At 43.2% G+C, this 18086-nt stretch overlaps 1 protein-coding gene across 4 annotated transcripts in view; it reads left to right on the plus strand.

Annotated features, from left to right (window-relative positions):
* Positions 1 to 18086, plus strand: part of iqsec3a (IQ motif and Sec7 domain ArfGEF 3a) — an 88983-nt gene that overhangs the window by 5812 nt on the left and 65085 nt on the right. For all 4 annotated transcript variants that reach the window (XM_035147131.2, XM_035147132.2, XM_035147133.2 and 1 more), the window contains exon 2: positions 12496 to 12576. In XM_035147131.2, coding sequence (XP_035003022.2) covers positions 12496 to 12576 — 81 coding nt within the window. The remainder of the gene's footprint in view (positions 1 to 12495; positions 12577 to 18086) is intronic.

Genomic DNA, 18086 nt, shown 5'->3' on the forward strand with positions numbered 1-18086 from the left:
CACACACATGCACAGAGGCATACATTACAGAGTGGCCCCGCTGAGCGCCTGCTGGATGCTGCAGTGGCTCCTTGTTCTGATGCTCTCAGATCAATGAGCCTGGAGCTTTGCCAGCGCAGGCTCCACCTGCTTTGCCGGCCCTTAAGAGTCATGCTGGCCTCCATCACGAGGTATTCCTATTCTATACCTCGTGTTGTATTTTCTTGAAATAACATGATTCAGATTTTATAGGAGCAATATGTGACCGACACAAGGTTAAAACTTCAGGGCGACACTTAGCCGTGTTAGCTGTGAGCTAAGAAACTCTTGAAGAATTCGATTTGCTTCACCGTCCTCACCAGAAATTGGCAGTATCGGTCATTTCTTTGTGTTCAAGTATTTCTTCTTGTCTGCTGCCTTCAAATATTTCGATGTCCTTACAGTATTAGGGCAAGGTCACACAATACAGGAGTAGAGCGATGGCAAATCTTCACCTCAAATCAAACATTTCCTTCGTGTGGCAAAGCCAATCTGCAGCGTGGAGTTCAAAATTGGAGAACTTTTACGTACGTGTTGCACTGCCCTTAAAGCCCATCAGCTACACAATGTAATAACTTGTTTTAACCACAATCCCACTCCTCTCCAAGTCTGTAGTTGTTCTTACCACCTTATAATGTTTTCTGGTGGAATGCAGTTAGCAAAGAAATGCTTGTTTAAACATCAGGGAATTGGTTTCAAGTCCAATATTCTCTGATCTTTAAGCTCTTTTGTTGTTCTCTACCAACAGCCCAGGGAAATATCTGAATTACAAAACCCTTTTTGTATGTTCGACTTAGTTTGAACAAAGTTTTTATGCAATCGAACATGTTTAAAGTGTCAGAGGCACATGAGCAGTCACACTATATAAAGACGACACCACTCTATATATGAAGAATCATGGCATGAAGAACAAATACTGAAACGATGTGTAAAGCCCAGTATCCTCTGTAAGAAGTGGGGACATATGTTGTTTTGTGATTTTAGTGAACGCAGATTTTAAGAATGACAGTTTTCTGCCGTCCTGGAGCCTGAAGGAAAAGTAGACCCACTGCTTCTCTGCATGTTTGACTCCTAAAGATGTGCAGGGGCCTCTCTTCTCTCTTTTCCCCCTGTTCTCTTTTTCCCCTTCACCATCACATGCGGTGGAATCTCCTCTCTCTTACAAGCCGCCCCGTGCTGTCTCCTCTGCATCCCCTCCCCCCTCTGAATGGGAATCACGTCTGCTTATGACAGGGTGGCTTGGCTCCTGCTGCCGCCGCTGGAATCCAAATCATGAATATCACATTTGGTGCGTAGAGCTTTTAAATTGCTTCATTTCTCAGAGGATGTAGCTGCTGGGTGATTCCTGACTTGCAGGTGGAATATTAGCTTCTTTTTTTTCATGCACAAGTTGAGAAAAGCTAAAGACAGCCCCAGTTGACTGTAATCCAGCGATGTGTGTTCACGTGTGTGTGTTCCCAGGATTGGGTTTGTTTTTGCGTTAAATGAACATAAAGCCTGTTGTAAGGAGGTAGAGTGGATAGTTTTGGGACTCTTTACATGTGTGTGTGTGTGTGTGTGTGTGTGTGTGTGTCTGTGTGTGTGTGTGTGTGGCAGAGGCACAGAAACAATTACGTGAAGACCTCCATCTCTAAAATTAAAAAAATCAAAAGTCATAAGCCATTTCACGGTATTCACGGTTGTTATATTTGAACCAATATCTATTACTTTAAATGTCTCAATGTAAAAATACAAATATAATACAAATATGGATTTTGGCCTATCTGATTAATATGTTCTGCCTGCCTTGCTGCTGCCTTTTCAGGAATTGCCAAATGTTTAGTTTTAATCTACAGAGAGGGGGGGTGGGGTGGGGTGGATTAGAATTCTGCATGGTGAATGTACATATGGGCTAAAAACATCCACACAGATTAAAAAAAAGCAGGGCAGGGACTGAATAACTGCACCAAACGCAGTGAGTGAGAGGTCCCACAGGGTCGAGGAGACCACATGTTGACCCACTTTCCTTAAAAACATGGCTACAGTTTCTTTTCACCGTCCCCTGTATCCGTTTGAGATCAATCTAGATGAGAGATAAACAGGTTGTCCCGGGCAACAAGCACTCCCTGTAATACGTGTCACCATAGTCCCCCATATTGCGAATTTCAATGTTTTTATGCTGTGAGCTAAAATATTCACTCATCTGATTGATGCATTTCATTTCTTCGTACACATGAGCAGTGCCTCTGATGAGCGATCGGCCCAGTGTCATTATGATCCAAAATGTTTCAGTCCTGGTTGCAGATGGAAATTACATCAGCGTCGTCTTCTGGCGTCACTTCTGATTGCATAATGCAAGATGATCATTTTATTGAATAATCAAAGCTCGACTTCCTGTCCGTCCCTTTTATTACAAATGTAAAATAATGACATTATACAGCTTTGTTATGTTTAAAGCTGCATAGATATGTCAGATTGGTATTAAAACCAATTAGACTTTGCATTGATGAAAACACAAGTGACGCCTCTTCGACAGATGCTCACCAACATTTAAAATGTAACGACTGCACAGTTTGTCACTGCGGAGTTAAGAAAACACACAGAGACAAGTGTGGCACTTAATAACACACCCCTCATATAGTATCTTGCTCTTTTACTGGCTCCTTAATGCATCACAACCTGTTTTATCTTCCACACAAAATGTGCAATTAGCAAAGAGAACAGATGTGTTGACCATAGTGTAAACACTTAGAAATACCTTGAAGATGATGCATCATATAGCAGCGTGTCCTCCTCTAGCGTTGGACCCTCACTTCCTCATTATGTGATGTGTTCAAATGATCTTTTCCTCACTAAATGGGCTCATGCCTTCGGGGATTCTTTAAGAGTTTAAGTAAAGGTTGAATTGGATGAAAAGACAATGCTAAGATGGTGGGACTCCCAAAGGGCTGATGATGCTGTGGCATGACTCACGATGGTCAGTGAGCTTCTGGGATAAAAAGGTCCTTTGAGAGAGCGAACAATGTGCGGCTATGGAAAAAATGTCCACCCATCTGTCGCAGAGATTTTCACCTCCTGAGAGCTTAGCGCTGAAAATCCCTCGGCAGACAATTCTAATTGTTTTTGCACCGTGTGTGCCAGTGTGTGCATCTGTGAGTGGGCTCGCATGTGCATCCAATGAGATTAAAAACTCTAAATATGGGCTCATATTAGAGAGGAAAAAAATCCTGAGAATAATGTTGTAATATAAAATTATAGTTTAAATTAAATTACAACATTTGTCCAGTTTCCATCTGCATATTATATAACTGTACCAAGCAATACTGCAATGCATTTTGTTGTCCACATTATCAGAATCAGATTAAGTAATGCTTGTTGTGAGTATTGATAACAGCTGCATTGTTGGTCAGTGATGTAATAGTGACAAACTGCTTTTTGGTCGGGAGCTTCTTAACAAAATTGATCTGGCCCACACCCAACACCTTCATTCAGCCCCACACACTGGGTGAATAGTGGCACTGAGACGACTCCTGTTTGCCAGATGTTGCAGCGAGCACCTTATCTCAGCCAAAAGAGGCCCTCATTGGATTTGGGTTATTTGGGGGCACTGCAGCCACTTTTCTATTTTGTCCCGGCCAGAAGAAAACCAGCGGTGCATCATCACCAGATCACGCTCTCTGGTAACCCCTTACATTTTTAATTTAGCTGTTTAAGATTCATTTAACATTAACTTCTCAAACTAATCCCAGAAACCCAAAATGTATAGTTCAGCTACTTGAACTAACTTTGACGTTAGCTTCTCGGACTGAGAGAACAGACGAGGCCTTGGATCCTGCTTTTCTCAAATCAGAGCTTTATAAAGATGAAAGGTTTTAAGTGATTTCACATGCTGGTTTAAAACACTATTCATAAAATTGCAGCTTTTGCAGTTTGAAAATCACACTTTCAAATCTGATATAAGAACTATTAGTTTGTCCTGTAGCTCCTTTTTCAATCAAGAATAGCTTTAGGTTCTTAAGTGCATCTGTGTATTTATAATTTAAAGGATTTTTGCTCTTATTAAGCATGTTAGGTATGTAACATGTATGGGTATTATTCGGGTTCATTGGACGTTGCTCTCTATATTTAACATAATCACCATGTCTTTTAGAAACGAGGCAGACCCACACATGTGCATGTGCGCACACAGACAGACGTGCACAGGCGCACATTTGCCTGGGGAAACGTCAGGTACGGTTAACTACACGACCCAGAGTAACGTTCAAAACAATCCACCTTAGGCTTCCAGGCATAGCAGAGCTGATCGGAACAGGCACAGCATGTCCAATCGGCTTTCCCTAGTCTTCTCGACGCATCGCACAGAGCCTCAGCCAAGACTCAGCCGTGACCCATTGTACCGCGCAGGAGAAAATAAAAGAATCCGCATCCACTCAGGTACTAATTTACTCACTCGCTGCTTCATCTATGGTGCAGTCACCTTGGTCTCATAATTTCACATTTCCTTTTGTTTCTGTGGGGTTTGAGTGGCATAGAATTCAATTCTCGTTTCTTTTCCTGGAGCCACAGTTAGAAAATGACTAACCAGCGTTTGTCTGTGAAACCCACGCAATGAAGTTTGTGTTTCTCTGTGACATTTGGGATTGGACGGTAGAAAAGTCCCCCGGGAGTCAGATTGCCCTCCCCCTGCACTGTGGTTATGTCATCAACTCCCCGTCTGTCGACCTCTTGAACTCCAGGATTACATCATCAGGTACGCAGTGCCAGGGGGGGGGAGGGGCCAATGATTTGATCGGCGATGACATTGGAGATTTCGGGTTCGGAGCAAAGAAGCAGATGACATAAGCAGAACTGTCTGAATGAGTCATGTGTGGGAACTGGAGTAAAGACGTTATTGTACGTGGATGATTTGTCACGTCGCCCCAATCACCATCCCACATACCCTCTCTCCCTTGTTTTAATTCTAACGCACTCCTGCTTTCCAGGACCATCATTCACAAACAATGGATTCTATTCAGGCCTCTTGGCACCACACTCCCCTCATGTACAAATGGAAAATAATGTTGCTGACCTGGAAGACTGCATTTCCCTCATCAGCCCCAAACTCTGGCTGATATGAGACAACCGTGTCAATGTGATGATTGTCAAGCATCATTGTGAAGCATGGAAAATGTCTGTGGAATTTGACCTGCCGCCAAGTCCTCAGCAGATGGTCCTGCAGCAACACAGTGTAGCTTGATGCTCAATATGAGCTGCTAAAACTGCTCAGTAGTGGAGGCACCAGCTGGAGATCGGATGAAAACAGAAGGATAAACCGATGCTTTCATGGCTAAATGACTGACTGTGTTTTATTCAGCTTTTTTACACCAGTTGAAATTGGGTGATTTTACCTTTTTATTCCTGAGTGAAGCTCGGGCCATTATGGCCGACGTGTCCGCCGCTCCTGCAGGTGAAGCTATTGTTGAAATGTCTTTTTAATGGTGGTCTCAGACTAAACCAGAGTGGATAGTTTGCACAAAGTAGAGAGCAGAATAAAGAGCAGCACAACAATCACAACGTTTATTTTCCAACCTTCGTTACGTCTCTGATTCGTCCTGCAATTTCACTCACTCTCGGCGAGAAACACAGACGAGTTCAGAACTACTCCAGGAGCTCAGAGACACACAAAACAAACTTCTTTTTACCATTCTTCTCCTCAATACAGCTGAACCGTACATTCCACCTCCTGTCACACACACACGACTTGGCAGAAAATCGGCTTATGGATCGAAAAGCTGCCCAAGAGATTGCTCGTTGGAACTAGCCATTCATTTAATACCGTGTAATTAAAATGCATTATTACTTCAGTTTACTTAATTCATTCAGACTGGCATCAAATTCATGGTATTTAATTTGATGTTATGAAATACGTTTCCCTCTGATGGGATTTCTGGTCGACATTAGTTTTTCACAACAATCAAAGAGAGGAGTTGGTGTTATTGTTAGTCGACTGATGACTTGTTCGGCTTTATCATCCATTCTTCTTTTAGCTCTACGTAGCTTAGCTGAGATAGCTGATAGAGATATCTGCTTCAGCTAACCACTTTGAACTGCGGTGGCTAAAATATAGAAAAAATCCACTGATTCATTTGTTAACAACAATAAAAAAAGCCCGTAGTGATAATACTTCGACGTTACATGCAATAAGTTTGAATGTTAGAATTTCCAATAAAAAGCAACGGCCCTCGAAGTTTGCAATTGTTGATGTTTGCAGGCTAAATCTGGATTCCTTTGATGGTGAGAGGCTCTTTGAACTCCAGAAAACCTGAGATGTCACTTTATTGCATAGAGTTTGGCTGAAAATACTTCTAACACAAACTTGTCCAGCAGAAGTAAATGCAGCTCGGTGTCAGTGGGAAACCCCCTCAGCTGATGGATCCCCCCCCTGACAAGCAAGCGCTCAGAAATGGTTCGCTCCTGCTCCTCCTCCAGGCCCCTCTCGATCCTTCTCTGCCTGTTTTCCCTCCGCAACCCAAAGATTTATCTTTTTAAGTTTTATTGGAGGGGGACCAAAGGTTGGGAGTTGACTTGAAGGAACTAAAATGTAAAATGCAGAGAGAACTCCTTTGATTTTCGAGGGGAACGACATAAAAACCTGACGTTTACCACTGGTATTTTATAACTCTGAAAAGATCTTAAAACTCTTGATATTTCCCCTGATATACACGCAAGCAAAATATTTAAATTTGCTCAAAACCCACACAAACACCGCCCACCACCATTCCTTTATCTTCCACTTTTCCACCTGTGTACATAAACTGCTTTCAGGCATGCACTGAACTCCTGAAATTATCTGGAGGGGCTGTATCTCCACACAATCTCCAGAGTTTTCCCTGCTTCTCTGCCTCCAGCCCCCTCGTAGAAATGCCGGATAGTGTCCAAGTGAGGCCTTGTGACAACACAGCAGGATATGGTCCGAACCCAGAGTTCATGTTTGAACACGGTTTTGTATAAGTAAGATTACAGGGGGACTTATTTATATTCAGACACAATGCAGCATAAACGCAGCTTAACAGAGAAATGGTGTCATATGTTTCCAAATGGTGGATTCAAGTGGGCCAGAATGAGATTGAATGAATAAACTTCAAATGTTGCAGCTCTCCTGACACTGGCGCAGAATTCAAAAGGTTTTTTTTATTTCAATACAAGGATGAAGTGATTTTTCTTTTTACCGTCTTCCTCTTTTGTTTGCCTTCTCTCGGGAAATGTGCTCTTGCTCTCTCTCGGTTTCTCTTGCCGAAGGAGTGCTAAGCCGCTTGGGACGGCCCGAGAGTCCGCGCTGACGTAAACCTTTTAAAGAAGCTTTTATATATATATATATATACTTTATATATATATTCACTGCGTGCGTGTGTGTTAAGACATCGATATTGGTCGGATTTCGGGGCAGAAAAAGCGAGTTGTGTTTCTGTGTTTGTGTGGAAGATTACTGCAGTAATAACGCAGGAGATTTAGATGATTTAGTTCAAGGATATTTTGTATTACAGAAACATTTTGAGTGTCTTATTTTGATTTACCGTGATCAAGGTGCGTCTGGTATTACTGCCATGAGATGAGCTGAATAAATATAAAGTATTTTCTCAACTAAATTAATCTCACGGACTGTGTTTCCGAGTGGAAAGTGGCCTTTTCCCCTTTTTCCTTTTTTCTAGATGTGAAATTAAGTTGCTTGGTTTTAAACATGTTATCAATAGAAGGTTAATTTATCCCCAAGATTCATTTTCAACCCATTTGAGATGTTTTTCTTTCCTTTTCTAAAGCCGCGTATGATTTGACTTTGACTCTAAAAAGCATTTATTCCCAAAACAAAAAAATAGATCAAACCAAACATGGAAATTAAATAATGGCCACAGAACCCAAAAGTGTCTCTTTCAAGTCAGCAGCCATGCAACCTAAACAGCCTCTCCACTGTAATGTGAATGTGTTTGCCTCCTCCAAGGTCAGCTGTGTTTGTATTTACCGTGTTTGTCCTTCAGGGGCAGACTCTAATGCAGCATATTATGTTATTTCAGTAAGCGGGGCGAGCGTGTTCACCGCTTTTCTCCCTTCACTGCTGAGGAAATGGTCTGTGAAAACTAATCCATCAATTATTGCGAGATTTGATTCTCTCTCTCTCTCTCTCTCTCTCTCTCTCTCTCTCTCAGTCCCGTGCTGCAAAGTGCATCACTTCTGTGTGCACAGATTTTTTTTTTTTTAATTTCTTTCTGCCTCAAGCTCGAAGTTGAATCAGCCGGCGAGCTATTGACACAGTAAAGCTGAATTCAACGGCGGGAGGAGCGCATCGACAAACACATTAGACACGAGATGTTGAAACAAAACACAATGAACCGGTGGTGTGCAGATTACGCTCGCCCTTAAACACGCCCAGTGTGCGGAGGAGCTTATAAAAGCTTGTAGGGTTTTTTTAATAGGTGGTATTAGCGAGCTTAGGCCACGGAGGGAACTCAGTCATCGGTGTGGAAGATCAGAAAGCAGGTCATGCGAGTTCAGTTTAATCTCCAGCGCCCGCACTGATCAAACACTGTTCAAGGAGGTGTGTGTGTGTGTGTGTGTGTGAAAATGGAGGGTTTGTACCCTTGTTAATTTTCTGATTCAAATGCGTGGAGAAGAATTCCTGCTGATGTCTTGTTGGGGGAAATGTTTGCGTAATCCTGAACATGGAAATGAGGGATTGTCGTCATAATGAGCGTGTGGGTTTGTGAGAGAGGAGGCAAAGCACAGATTAATTAGGAAATCATAGCTGCGAGTGTTCTCCCCCTGTGTGGAGCACGCACAGATTCGTGATATATGACATGATAGTTGACCTTTTTTGCAGTTCATGCTGGGTGTGCCCCCTCGAGCTCTTTAAAAAAAAAAAAGGATCCTCTCATGAGCGAAAAAATTGTCATGAAAATGCTTGCAAGCTGTTTTCTGAGCGCGAAGAAGGTAAACCTCCAAAGAGAGGGGGCAAAAAACGATGGGGAGAGAAAATTGCGAGAAACCAGAGATCAAAGCAGACAAAGGTAGATGGTTAGGATGAATCAAGCAGCGATTTAAAAGATAGAGTTCATTTTCTCTCCATCCCTCTGCTCTCCTGTGAGGTGCTTTTCCCCAAATGTGGGGCCTGTGGGGATGTCAGTCCTGTGTGTGTGTGTGTGTGTGTGTGTGTGTGTGTGTGTGTGTAACTAACTCTGCCGCACACGCTGCTTCCTCACCAGTAAAACCCATTGATTGAATTCAAATGAGCTCTGCTGATTTTCCTCCCTCCGTGCTGTTGTTGAGAAAAAAAAGATGACTCAGCACTTTTGGAGTGTCTGAGGTCTTTATTCATACAAATAGGAGACAGCGCACAAAACCAAGTGATTATACACACGATTGTGATGCTTTAGCTTTAATATAGGGAACTAAACTCAATTATTATAACCACAGACTGTATATAACTATCCAGAAATGAAGCCAATATTACACGGATACAAAATCTTTGGCCAACAGGGGGCGATCAAGATGATTTGGCGTCACTTAGGAGAAGAAGTCATGTCGACCATCTTTATTTAGTCTATGATAAAAACGCAGAAGTGGATTAGTTAGTCAATTAAACAAAGAAAAATATTGTGAATTATGTCGTGGCCAGGACTGGGTGGCTGTGGACAAAGAGGTAGAGCGGGTCGTCCACTAACCAGAGGGTTGGTGGTTTGAACCCCGGCTCCTCCATTCTGTGTGCTGGAGTGTCCTTGGCCAAGACACTGAACCCATCATGGCTGTGCCTCTGGTGTGTGAGTGATGTGTGACAGAGAGAGTGCTGCACATAGATGCAAACAATAAATAAATATAGATAAGTACAGACCATTTACCCTGGAGTGATGATCAGTAAAGAAGAAAGTCTGTTTGTGTTGTTGTCGGAGGTTAAACTGAATTGTCCCACTTGTTTTCCCATTATCATCGATCACTTATTTGACACGTTGCTGTAAATTCCCAGCAAGTAAATATAATTAGATCAGTAACAACCAATGACTTTCAACCGATTGTTTTTTTGGTTTTTTTTTTAATCGACCTGCAAAACGTACACACCCTTAATCTGTGTGAACAAAAGGCTGTGCTGTCCCAGTGCTCCCACTAATCTACGTCCCCTCGGAGAACGGCAGTGTTCTCGACCTATTCAAAACGGCCACGGCGGTGCCATGTACGTTGTGGCGCACACAATTAGAGGAGCCATTAGCAATGGGAATTAATTTGCCGTCGCACCCTCCCTGCGCTGTCTGCCATTGTTGCTGGCAGACACGTCCCCAACTCCCCCTTCAAAATAAAAGAGACGAAACAATCTTTGCTGTCACGCGTGAGGCATTTGGGGGTTCGATAAAAATCCCTGTGTAGCATGTGAACTATTGCACTTCCCAGCAGAGAGCAGACGTGTAGGAAAGAACAGACTGAAGTGTTCTTGAGGAGTCGTGCTCCTTCAGGATGTTTTTTGGATGTACTTGTTCAGTCTGTCCTCACCCAGGGGACAGAAAGAAAGACATGACAGCCGGGAGATTGACTACAGGGCGGAAAGGTCCGGTTGCTGCTCGGAATACGTTCCCCTCCGTCCATTTCCGTGTCCCTTGTCCAGGGGTAGGGCGTAGGAAAAGCTGCAGCTCTCTTTTACCGGCTACATCTTCTGACAGCAAGAGTAATCGAGCAAATCTCTCTATTGCACAACACACCGTGCCTGCAGGACTCCGGAATAGGGGGATGGGAGGTCGTATATATGAGCAACGGGGGGGGAAAAAAAAACGGTGGAAAAGGAAAGAAAGGAGAAGAGATGAGTCGTACGGGGGAAGGGAGGATGTTGAAGGACGAGATAGATGAAGCAGGGTCCAAGTGAAGGAGAGGACATGGTGATGGAGAGAGAAAAGCCAAAGGCACTCAAGGCTCTTGCACATTAATTTTTTACATCCTTGCTCTCTCTCCGCTCTATTTCAGCATCACCTTCACCTGTGACTGTATATATCTACAGCAACTAGTAACCAGTAAAATGGGAATATGCATTATTAGTGGACTTGCCGCAGCTGCACCATCACTGTCTTGTAAATTGCACTGTATATATGTATATTTCTCTTCCACCAAGATGAGGCTTTGCTAAATTGCTATTGGATTCTTTCAAAAGTGCCTCTAATTCTTGGATGGTAACTGGAAAGAGAAAGACACGAAGGTTTGAAGAAAAGGCTCAAAGGAGCTCTTCTTCTTAAACACAACTTTATCGAATTACAATCTCGCGGAGCCCGTCAGCAATCGATTGATAGTCCTGCGGAAGTTTTTACACACAAAACACAAACAGCGAGTTGAAGGTTCATGCGAGATTTTGGCTAATTAACAGCGACCAGTTGAAGACGATAGCCGCTGCATTTCGGTCTCTTTTGCTCTCCACACAGATTGTTTACCTGCGCGAAAAAGAAAAAACTAGAGGGCAAACTACTCTACTGGTATTTGCAAAGGAGTCGTTGGGTTAACCGACATTTAAAAACCTTCGTATACCTGCTGATTTTGGTGGAAAAGAGGAATCTGTTTTCAAACTATACCCCCAGTCTCTTCTTCTCCCGTCTCTGTCCGTGGTGCTGAAACAGAGCAATCCCATGTCTTTTTGTGTCTGTCTCCATGGTGATGAAACACTGGAAATCAGTCACCGTTTTCTTTTCTTTTTTTTCCCACCAAATGAACACAGACAAACAAATCACAAAGCGATGCATATTAAACAAGGTCGTTCACTTCATCTGCATCTTAAATAAAACTCTCCTCATCCGAACATAACCCACTCTGTTCCCACTCTTCACTTTAAAGCCCACAAACGCACCTCACATTGACATGATCTATAGTTAAAGGTGACCTGTAGAATTAAGTTATATTCACTTTGCTTGTGCATAAACCTTCTGGCATCTCTTTGATCTGAGTTGGATTTATCAAACTCTCTTAACTGCGAATGCTTGTAGTAAATGGTTCATCTCCGTCTGACGGACGCCACCTGTTCTCACGCAGGTGCTCGCTCCTGAGATTCGATTCTAAGCATAATTGGCGCCTCTAAAATTAACATAACAACAACATATGCTCCGTCTCGTTTGTGGGCAGGATTCATTCACAATAATGAAAAACGATCTTTACCGCTGGTATCGAAACATCTCTACCAACAACAATGTAAAAGGCGTCCTAGTGTGTTTGGCCCTCCAGTCTAATAAGGCGACTGATGGAGCTGTGAACAAACAAGGTTTTTGTGTTGGGTTTTTGGAGAGGGGGGAAAAGTTTCAACAGTTTCAGCATGTGGATTTATCCAAAGCTCGACAGACCTGTCCCGATTGTGCTAAACTAGGTCTGGACAAAGATGGTTCAGGGTTCTGGTCAATTCCAAGGGGCACTGGCCTAGAAATGGATACATAAACAGAACAAAATGTGAAGACCCTTCTGGTCCTTTTATTTATTTTTATTCATCTTATCATTCTGTTTTCTTTCACACAGCAACCAAACAGTGCTGCACCAGTTCTGCTGCCCAGCCCCCGAGGCCCCAGAGGGGGAGACATCGACCGCCTGTGTCCCCAGGTAAGATTCACTGCATCCTTGTCACACCTGCACAAATATTTATATTATTATTTTCACTTTGAACTATTTTATTTTATGTCAATTTTGATTGCAGCCACGTATCATGCATCCTGTTAGTACAGTGCTGCAGTAGCTACTTAAGGCAACACAACTACCCCAGCAGGGTTAAGTTGAAGTGGTTGTAAAGGCTTCAGGGTCAATTTGAATTATCCCCCTCCATAATATTAATATTAGACTCATAATCTTAAGAAAGTGACCTCAGAGAAGGAAAGGTTGTCACTCCACAGTTTTGCCACATCTGCTTGGGTTCTGCGTCTCGTTGAGGCAGTGAAATCACGACTCCTGCTGTAATTTCGATCCAGATAAATCCACTGGAACACAGTGAAAACATCCAAATCAGTCACATCGAGATCCCATTCCCTCCTGGTCGAGTCCTTGGCCAAGCTTTGAGCAAGTGGAAAAATATTACACCGAGTTTAGGAGACAAAGCTGGATGATGATGCCGTTATCTCTTTGTGTCAGATCGGCAGACGACAGTGACAGAGCAGATGCTGCCAAGCTCGAAATCCACCACTTCAAATACTTGTGTATGAACAACAAACAGCTTCTTTTATTGTACGATAAAAACTGTTCAAGCCGGACACTTGAAAAGCTCCGGTGTTAGTTTGATGTGGTAATTTTCAGCCACAGTCCTGAGAAATATGGAAAAGGTAATAAATAACTGCTGAAATAACTATACTTTAATACCTTCCAGTTTGCCAGGCACCTATATAGGGAGAATAATACTAATATTTAGTGTTGAATAGATAAATGAACAATAAGAAATAATAAACAAGCTCTGATATGGTTTTGTATTTGCCCCCTTCAAGCCGAACAGACAGTCCTCGCGGTATTTGTTTGCGTCTATTTCCTAAAGTGCACTCCAACGCCGGAGTTTCACTAAAACTTACGGCGTTCATCGGGCCAAGGCGCGTCAATAGCAATTAAGCCATCCGCCCCAAAATGACTTGTTTGTTGGGAGGGGGGGGGGATTGCACTTTTCACAGGATTGTTTTGCTGCGTCGTCCTGAGCTCGGCAGAAAATAGCAGATAAGCAAACGTGGTATTGATGGCAAATCGTAGCCCCCGCAGTGCAGAGCGCGAAGGGGGAAAGCTGCAGCCCCAACAACAAACCTCTCCGACAATCAGACTTTAAACAGCTCAGAGGCTTAAATCATGGAGAGATAGGAGGAAGAGAGGAAAGGGAACATTAATCATCGGCTCCGTTTGCCACTTTGAAGATCTTTATATAGTTTTCAAACATATTGTCAAACGATGAAGTGATGACTCCGAAAACCCAACCGACTTTAACAGCATCCTTTTTTCATGTTCAGGTTCATAATTTTAATTAGTCTTATCACTTAAAAAGGTTTACATGCTCTTATATGTTCCTCAGACTGTCCGTCGCTGCAGCTCCTCTTTTCAGCCTCTGTCGGATAAACCTGGTTTTAGCAACTGTCTCTTTAAGACTCCCGATAAAGCCGAGACTGTTCTGATTGGTCAACAGCTTCCAGTCCATTTAGGAAATGGCGGCAACAAAGTAAACTAACAAACAAACGGACCGGTGAGAAAACACAACCTCCTTGGCCGAGGTAAAATATCTATAACACACTAGAGGGAAGAAAAACTGATAATAGGAATAGTAAAAATAATGATATAATATGAATGATAATGAGCAAATGTGTCTCCTTTAAATACAAGTGCAGAGCCGCAGTGGTTAAAACTGATGGAGTGACTTTCATAAGGTAAAAGCTGGACCGGAAATTTGATTAGTTTGAACTTTGCTTGATACAACCTGTTGTGTTCTGTGATTAGCTTGTAACCATTAGCTGAAGCTACAACCACAGTGCACCTTCCTCCTCCCCCCCCCACCCCTTCCCTGTCCCTGAAGCAAACCACTTCAACACAGGATCCTCTGGGGCCGAGGCAGAAAGCAGCTTGTGGTTTTGTCCCTTTCTTTTGTTCTCGTTGGCGTCTCCTCTCTTCTCGAGAGCCCGTATTCTGTTGTCGTTGATTTTCTGTACTTCCGCATTGTTGTCAGTGACTCGTTGAGCATTCTACCCACGTGGCATCGGCACATCGCATCACACCACGGCGACATAACTCCACACGAGCACACGAGCCATTGCATCCATCGTTCATTCATGTTCACTTCATTCAGGCTTGTCTCTCCACTGTGGTCACGTTAAGTTTGAAAGAGTCATGTATGAGTATTGCCATGTAACCAGAGTGTAATTCTGCAATGTAAAAAACTGCCATAATGCATTGATGTGTGTACTGTAGGATCTTTCCCATGCTGGAAACTGGTGAGCCTTCTTGTTGACACATGTAATGCATCTGTGTTCATGTGAAAAAAAAAAAAAGTTCTTACCATGTTGCATGCTTTGGCTTGGCAGTGATCAGAACCCAGCTCCCTGTCTTTCTCCGTGTGTGAGTGTGTAAATGTTTGTGTGTGTGTGTGTGTGTGTGTGTGCTGGTGTGTGTGTGTGTGCTGGTGTGTCACCACGGTACACACAGCGTACAGTAGATCATTTGCATATACTCCAGGAAAACACACAAAACTGTGCACAGGCAGGGAAATCCTTAATCATAGAAATGAGTGAGTCACATCACCTTTTACCAAGCCTGATGAATCCTCTGATTTTTTTGCTTGTTTTTCTCTCTCTCTTTATAAACAGGCAAAATATATATCCTTTTAAATATGAATTATTAGAGGAGTTAATAGGTGCTGCAGGAATATAAGAAATATGCAAGTATTAAAGTATGATGATAGTGCAACACAAAATAAACGTAGCTATGGTAAACCGGAGCCGACCCCCCCAAGTGCCATCATTCCACGCGGTATGTGGGCCGGATGAGAGTGTGGCAGCGTGGGGCAAATCTGGGCCGCTATGATTTATTATTTATGGCCAACTCCAATGCAGAGGGGTCAAGCATGTCCAGGACTGGCGGCCATATTTTGAGAAATCCTTCATAATTGTCCCGAAGGGCGGGGAGTTACTCAGAGTCGGTCAGTGCAGGGGTGTCTAACTTAAGAATAGTCTCCTCGCTACTTGTCGAAATGTCCCAAATCGATGTTATCCGTCCGCACCTGAGGAGCTTCATCCCATCATTTATGTAGTAGTGGGGCAACAACTAGTTAATAAGACAGCGGATGTCATTGAGCATAAAGTTGGAAGTAGTGAAGTGCAAAGAGAAGTTAGGATTTCACTGTCACATATAATGAGGACCCTGCGGAGGGCTGAAAACTCACCCTGACAGCCCTTGGTCACTGCTGCCGGGCTTTAAGGAGGCACCTGAGGTTTTAGAGGGACAACAGGGGTAGGGGGTGGGGGGGGTTGTATTCAGGGTCCTGATGTCAGATCTATAATCACTCATGGAAAAGGTGAGCTTGTTTGGGGATGGCCGCAGCCTTTCAATTAGTAGTTTGAGCCATCTTCCGCTGCAGTGTGCAACAAATAAAAATGCACCGAGTAGTTTTGTTGTTGGTTTAACGGTTCCACAGAGGACGTTAGTTATAAATTTCTGCTGTGCAGCAAAACTGAGATGTGCCATGGTAAACACACACACACACACACGCACACACAGAGAGAGAGAGACAGAAAACATTGTTAGTAGAATATTGAAGTATGGAGAACAGTATAAACACTGACACAGGATGTAAAGTAAAACCCTTCCAGTCTTTAGCTGGAACACGATGTTTAAGCTCCAAGATTCACCCACACAACACACACACACACACACACACACACACACACACACACACACACACACACACACGAATCACATCTCTGAACTCGACTGAAGTTTCGACTTAGGAGTGTTTGGAATCACATCCATGTAATTTCTCAAATATTACAGGGTTAACTTCCGCTTGTGCTGCAGCAAACGTAACGAGACGCTGTCTTGACACTGTGCTGATAATTTCAATGAACTACAGTTATAGAGCGTTTATCTCACCACTGTTGCAGTTCAATCGAAGACAAACAAAACCGGGGAGGTACATAAAATGAGGATTAAGGCTAATTAATGCTCAGCATGAGATAGGATGCTGTATTGCTCAATAACCATGCCAACGTCAAGGACGCATTTCTAAGCAGTTCTAAGAATGAACTTCTCGGCAAACCTTTGCCGCAATTTAAGGACTGGTCATAGCAATTCATTCATTTGTCCCTCGAGGGCGTAAATCCAGACAAATATTTGCACTGAGGATAACTTGAGTGGAATTTGACACACGAATCCTCTACGTGCAAGAACAGCCAGACACTGCTGACCTTGGAGATGATGTTATTAGTAATTATACGACGTGAAAAGTGTGCAGATTCATTTTGCTGCACCACATTCTTGTGTTAACGGACATGGGAAGTAGCAGCAGCATCGGTTTCAGCAGATGTACCCATGTAGCCTCTCTGTGCCATTTACAGACAAGGGGAGGAGAAGCGGATGGAATTTCAAAACTTGTGCCACCTGCAGGGAATTGAAAGTAAAATAAAATTACAGCAGATTTAACTTCATGAGTTTGTTGGGAGACACATCAGCTTCAATTTGATCTCCAGCTGCAATTCTTTACATTTTCTGTGGTGCAACCTGGCATCTTAGGGAAAAACCAGCAGCCTGCTAAATGTACAGGAGTGTGATTCTAAGTGAGTCGTGATGTTGCGGAACGAGAAGCTTTACATCTAAACATAGAGATGCAGCCAACAACACCAACAACTGGGTTCCTTATAAATAGGAGCACATTCCTGAAGTGGCATCAGAGACGCTGGAGACAGAACAGCACAGTGTCTTTAATCAAAGACTTTCCTGTCTCAAGCGAGTGTCAGTGTGTTTTTTGCAATACACCCCCGAATTTGCATAAAAACAAAAACACCACTTGTGCTGAGTCCTCATACTTTGCCGTTTAAATTTCACTTTGTCAAACTTTTTTAGCACAATAAGCTGTTTCTCCATGAAGAAGCGACACGGCTCAAACAAAACAGGCCCCCCCCCCTCAAGGCTGAGTCATCCTGGACACTAAACGATGGGACGGCTCGCATGTTTGGACAGAGTTAAATATGAGCCTTTGGCAGGTGACGGCATACGTTTGTTGGCACGAGACTGGAGCCCGTCGGCGGTTCAGCTGCCAAGCCGACTGCTCGCAGCGTGCACGGTAACACTAACATCCTGCCCACGATCTGAAACCCTCTTTAAATGAGCGAGCTCCTGCTGTGCCCTCGACAAACGACTTGCACTCGCATACAAAAGCCAGCGCCTTAATGAGGTATGCTATGCTAATTAGCACATGCAAGAATGATTTACAGTTGTCAGAGCTGTAATTAGTTGTCGAGCTCATGAGCTCCTTCTTTTTTTCCGTCCGTCAGAATGAGTTTTATTCTAACTATATTTATCAAAAGGCAGTGAAGCGCCTGCCTGTTCTCTGGGTCTCGTTTGTTGACATTGTTTTCATCCTACCTGGTTTATCTGCAATGGCG

This window comes from Hippoglossus stenolepis, chromosome 22 (genome assembly GCF_022539355.2).
Source record: "Hippoglossus stenolepis isolate QCI-W04-F060 chromosome 22, HSTE1.2, whole genome shotgun sequence".
In the NCBI taxonomy this organism is placed as follows: domain Eukaryota; kingdom Metazoa; phylum Chordata; class Actinopteri; order Pleuronectiformes; family Pleuronectidae; genus Hippoglossus; species Hippoglossus stenolepis.